Source organism: Sinocyclocheilus anshuiensis, unplaced genomic scaffold (genome assembly GCF_001515605.1).
Source record: "Sinocyclocheilus anshuiensis isolate Anshui unplaced genomic scaffold, SAMN03320099.WGS_v1.1 scaffold869, whole genome shotgun sequence".
NCBI classification, from domain to species: Eukaryota; Metazoa; Chordata; class Actinopteri; order Cypriniformes; family Cyprinidae; genus Sinocyclocheilus; species Sinocyclocheilus anshuiensis.
The window spans coordinates 727,768-733,395 of NW_015558630.1; the positions used below are offsets into that span (position 1 = coordinate 727,768).

Below are 5,628 nucleotides of genomic sequence, written 5' to 3' on the forward strand. Positions count from 1 at the left end.
ATTCAGTTTGTCTGCATTGAATTTATTTAATACACGAGTTTCACAATTTGAGTTGAATTACTGAAATAAATGAACTTTTCCATGACATTCTAATTTATTGAGATGCACCTGTACACAGATTTCAGCATTTCTTTATTGATTGATTATTTTATTTTATTTTAATATTTTTTTATATATTTGTATATTTTTTCTTTCTTTTTTTTTTACTTTTGATTTTCAACAGCAAAAACAAACAAAAAAACTCTTAAAAATAATTTGATTTACAAAAAGAAAATGGCTGAAGGCGACATTATGCAGATGTAATATATGTTGTTGCTATTTAATGCAAAACTTGATTGGTTTGTACTAATTCTCCCTTTTTTGTCATTTTTGCAACTTTGTCAACTTCTAAATATTATCTTTATTAAAAATCAGCTTAATTTGCAGAAGCGTTATTTTAGTAGCATTGAGATGTTATTATAGTTTTTATTAATATTTGTATATTTTGTGTTTTAATTTAAGTTAAACGTTTTAGTAATTTTGTTGTGTGTTTTGGTCATTATTATTATTATTATTATTTATTATTTAATATGTCTATATAGTTTTTAATAAATTTATTTAGGTTTTAGCCATTTTAGATCATAAAGTTAGACTAAATGAAAATTGCAAATGCTACCTTGTTAACTAGCAGAAATAAAATGTATTTAAATAAAAAATAAATTATTTCATTGAAACTTTATTTTATTTCAAGTATCAAAAGTTTTCTTATGGTTTTAGTTAGCTATAATAACCCTGATTTGGAGTAACAATGTAGAATACATCAAAGTTTTAAGTTCACAAGGCATAAAAATGGATTTACAAGACTGATGAATGAGATTTTCAGTGGGAACAAACATTATGTTGATACCCAACTCAGCTGTCCCCTGTTAGAATACAGTTGTTAGAGAGAATTAGAGAGAAACTGACTTTTCAATACAGAATTGTGCATGAGGGCCGCTGTTTCCAGGGCCATCTGCCACCGACATTAATACGCTCGAGGGGAAGGCCGAGAGAGAGAGCGAACTAACAGTCTGATAGCATTTGTGCACTGACTGCCTCTGCAGTGCCCCTGTGAGAGCGCCAGGACACCTTCCCATGGGCATCGGCGTGACAGAAACGCAGCTGAATCACTGCTGATGTTTGCACAGCTCGCAGTGAGCATCCTGTCGCGTATGTGCCGAGCTTCCTGGAAGTCACCATCCGTGGTACTTTATTTATTACCTGCTGTTAAATGCAGCATTATCCGCACATAATGCCACATAGAAAATCTCGGTCAATGGTGCTAACGTGAAGCCATTCATTGCCATTGCAGATCTGGATTTCTTTTCTATTGAGCCAGCGAACACTTTTTCGCCTTTGTTTAACAGCTCTCAGCCACATAAAAGAGGGAACATCCCCAGGCACAAAAGCCTCACTGGCTTCCTTCCTGATGTGGCTGCACTGTGAATACGATTTGCTTTGTGTCAAGCTGTTGTTTCTGATGCCTGGATGGATGGCTCAACATGAACCACCTACAATGGGGCGAGATCATTAGCCATTCAGTTTGTTAGTCCATCCACGCTAATTGGTGGAGAGCCGCACATCTCTGTCAATTCTTATTATGCACTCAGTTAGCTGGGACAGCCTCTGTCACAGGGCATCGCTTCACCTTGTTATGGAAGCGTGTTCCCTCAGGGTGGAGAGGCGGGTGAAGAGGGCACCCAGCCAGCCCAGATGTTCCTTTCGGCTTCGCAGCCGCAGCTCGCTGTCACCTAGTTGAGTTCCGCAACTATGGCATACATAGGGGGACCGGTTGCCTAGGCAACAATGCTCCTGCCTAATGGCCAAATCAGTGTGCTGAATTCTGAATGGATGGTTATTTTGTCCTTTTTTTTGTGTGTTCGCCATCTGCTACGAGTCCAGGTTCGTTTTCCAGATGGAGCTATATGTTGCCTCATACTTGGACTGAGAGAAGGGTAGCAGCCATTAGGTCTGTTTGACTGCAGTGCCAAAATTGTGGTTAACCCTGGTTAACCCTCATTAAAGGATGATGCTGCTCTCGGATGCAAAAATGTTTTATTGGATGCTGAGTGTGACCTCCATCAAAAAGGTCTATATAATAAATAATAATAAAATATATATTTGTTAATAAATATATGTATTTGTAAAATAAACATTTTGTGTATATATATATATATATATAAGATTGTTTCTTGATAAATCAGTAAGCAATTTTATATATATATATATATAATTGCTTACTGTTTTATGTGACCAATTTTCGAGACCTGGCAAAAAAAAAACTTTTTCTGGGTTACTTTCATCATTATGAGTAAACCAGAAAAGCTATAATCATCCATTGGGTTTGTGATTACGTTTCTTGATTGAATATGGAAAACCTGACAATATTTTCACTCTTAGTAAAATTAAGATAGCAGTTTATTTAGCCCATTTAGACAGGAGGAGACCCACTGTCTGACATGCTAATGAACCAACCACTGTTCGTTCCCATTTAGGGGTCAAAGTTGCAAAAGCCAGCCCAACAGATTTAAACTGGTTATTTAAGACAGCCGTTGCCTGTATGAACCAATTTGAAACTATAGGGAAATTTCATCCTTGCAGCATCAACAACTGGAATTTAAACATTTTAAACTGATTTCTAATTGTTTAACATGGTGTGGTGCTTTTGAATGGATTTTATATGTCTGCTATTATACATAGCAGGATTGTTTACATTGTGTATTTGTGCTCCCATATGCTTTCAGTTAGCATTTGCATTAATGTACATTATCTGTGTTCTCTCCCCAGTCCCTCAGGGAGTGATCCAGAACGGAGCTCGAATGATGAGCCAGGGCCTCTTCCCAGGAATCCGACCCCTTCCCATCAACCCCATTGTGAGCAGGACAGCCGCTGTCAGGTCAGTCCTGTCCCTCAGGTCACTTTTGGCCCATTTCCTGACTCATTACATGATTGACAGGTTTATCAGCCAATCAGAATCATGCTTACACTGCAGTGCTTTGGCTCATATCTGATCTCTCCCTTTGACTCTCTGAAGTCTGGCTGCTCTATTCCTCACATTTCATTAGATCAGAGCAGCCAGGTCATTGCAGACATCAGCGCAAAGTCTTATCCGGGCTAAGGCCCCACTCTTGCATGCATGATGTGACATGAATAATTGATCACAAACACTAAGTTTTTTTTAATGGCATGACCAAACACACAGACTGACTGTCTTGCCGTGAAACATTCATAAGCTGAGCCTCAGAAACAGGCCGCCCCTCAGGTACTGCATGCTAGTGCCAGTGCACTTCAAAATCTACACGAAATGTCCCCTCAACTGAAGGTAATTGGGCTCAGGGTCTGGCCCGGTCACAAAATCAAGCATTACAAGCTCTGCTGCATCTCAATGTAAGATGTGTTGTGTGTTGTAAGATGGAATTAGAACATAGTGCTCGAAAAAGTGGAAAAACAAAAGAATCACCAAATAAAAACAGAGGTGTGTGCAATATGTGTCAACATCACTTTTTGTCCCATTGTGACATTATAGGCCTAATTTCATTTTAGACAGGAATGAAAATGAGACTGTGAGGCATAGAAGTACAGTGCGTTCAGTGGATTGTATTGTTAACAACATACCGATTGTTCAACTGCTGAAACGTCTTTCTGAAAAAAAATTCAGTAGACAAAAACTCCATAGAACAGTTTTGAAAGCTGTGAAAAAAATACTTTAGAATCATCTTTTTATTTAAATCAGCATAAATGAAAGAGAATAAAACAAATGGTCAATAATATTTAAGGCTCTCTTTTTATCTATCTTAAATCTCTTTTTTTGTATATAACTAACGAAAATTGCATAAATAAAATATTTAGGAGTTGAAGAACAATTAATATTTTCATTTTATCATTTAATGACAACTAAGCACATGTTCCTCTACTTTCCTTGACCTTTCCTCATTATGGCAAACCATTTACTCACACACACACACACACACACACACACACACACACACATACACAAAATATTTTTTTTTTATTGGAACACCAAAGAAAAGTACTTAATTGTCTTGAAGATTATGTCCTAATGGTGCTAAAATAATTTTTTGTTTATTCCTTCTGAATTTGTGGTGAAATATGACCCAGGTATGTTTTTTCCCCAGTAAGATTTATTATTTTATTAGAATGAAACAAAGGCCTAGACCTGATAAATATCTCAGATTGCCTCTATTATGATATATCCTTTGTCCATATGCTCACACACAGGGTCTGCTCAGGCTGTGAGTTGCTGTATGATGCGCACATCGTGCAGTGACAGGCTGCATACAGTCCAAAGGAGTAAAACAGCCTCGTTGCCTCTTTAAAATGAGTGACACTGCATTTAGGAATTAATTATTGAAGCAGTCTCTTTAGCCTGCTGTGCTGTGGCTATAATTTATGAGTCATAAATGCACATATGAGGCAGGAAGTGGAAAAGCTCTTAGGATTATTTTTCGAACCACGCGTATCTGCAGCGAATCTGCAAAAGTGTGACAGGATGTTCTTTGTCACTCAGAGCTTCTGCTGTATAAACTGTGACCAGAAGCACAAAGCAAGCATCACATAAAAGACACTTCATTACTGTTTCTGAGGGTAAGAGGCATAAACAGAGCTAAACTATCTTTATTTGCCATTTTTCATCATATTATGTTACCCAAAAGTGGAGAATTTTGTAATCCACCAATTAATATGCTTTTCAGTGATGTTGTTGGCCAACTGAAGAGGTGCTTCAAAGCTCAAGTGTGTTTCAGAGACAAATGAGGCGCTTGAAGGCTGCAGTGTTTGTCACATAACACAAGAAAAAAAATGTGAGACGTGTTAACGGTTGTAGTTCCAACATTTCACCCCACAATCAAAACTATATATATATATATATATATATATATATATATGATAAGAGATTATTTAATTTAATTGAACATTCCATTGTAAAATGGCTTCATTGATTATAATGAGTGTGATCTCTCTGCTGGCACGTAGCAATGTGGCGCATGCATTTGGTCACTTCTTTGCCTGGGGTGCATCAAAACTTACCCATCCACCCTTTCCATCGATGCCCCAGTGAGGTTTGTAACTTTAAAAATTTAAATATTATGGTCGTTGAATAGCTTTGGATAAAAGTGTCAGTTAAAATGACAAATAAGGTTTTAGTTTTTTTGATCTTAACATATCTGTTCAAATCTTTCGCAAATCCTGCATAGTCCGAAGGAAAGTGAAAAGTAAGAAATATCTTGCTTGTTGGGAAATAAAAAGTGGTGCCTATAAAACACAATAGGTGTTGGACTTGAAGCAGCACAGACCATTCTGTGTGTGACATAAAAGTACCACAAGAACGATTAGACAGCATTTTTTAAATTTTTGTTTTGATGTCAAATATGTCTTGCTGTTTTGTTTTTTGTTAAAGCAGTGTTGCTGTTGTAAAGTTATACAGCTACAGTTGTGTTGTTGGGTTTTAAAGCAGGTTTGATTTTTTTTTCTTCCTTATCACTCTGTATTTACAGGATTTCACTGTCCACTCTGTTCAAATGTGGACAAATGGTTACACATAGATGTGTGCACACACACTGTCAGAGCTGTGTGAGATCACTACCATCCTGC

General features: G+C 37.0%; 1 protein-coding gene across 3 annotated transcripts in view; it reads left to right on the forward strand.

Moving 5' to 3' along the window:
* Positions 1-5,628, forward strand: part of foxn3 (forkhead box N3) — an 83,624-nt gene that overhangs the window by 75,462 nt on the left and 2,534 nt on the right. For all 3 annotated transcript variants that reach the window (XM_016476820.1, XM_016476818.1, XM_016476819.1), the window contains one exon: positions 2,806-2,914. In XM_016476820.1, the coding sequence (XP_016332306.1) occupies positions 2,806-2,914 (109 nt within the window). The remainder of the gene's footprint in view (positions 1-2,805; positions 2,915-5,628) is intronic.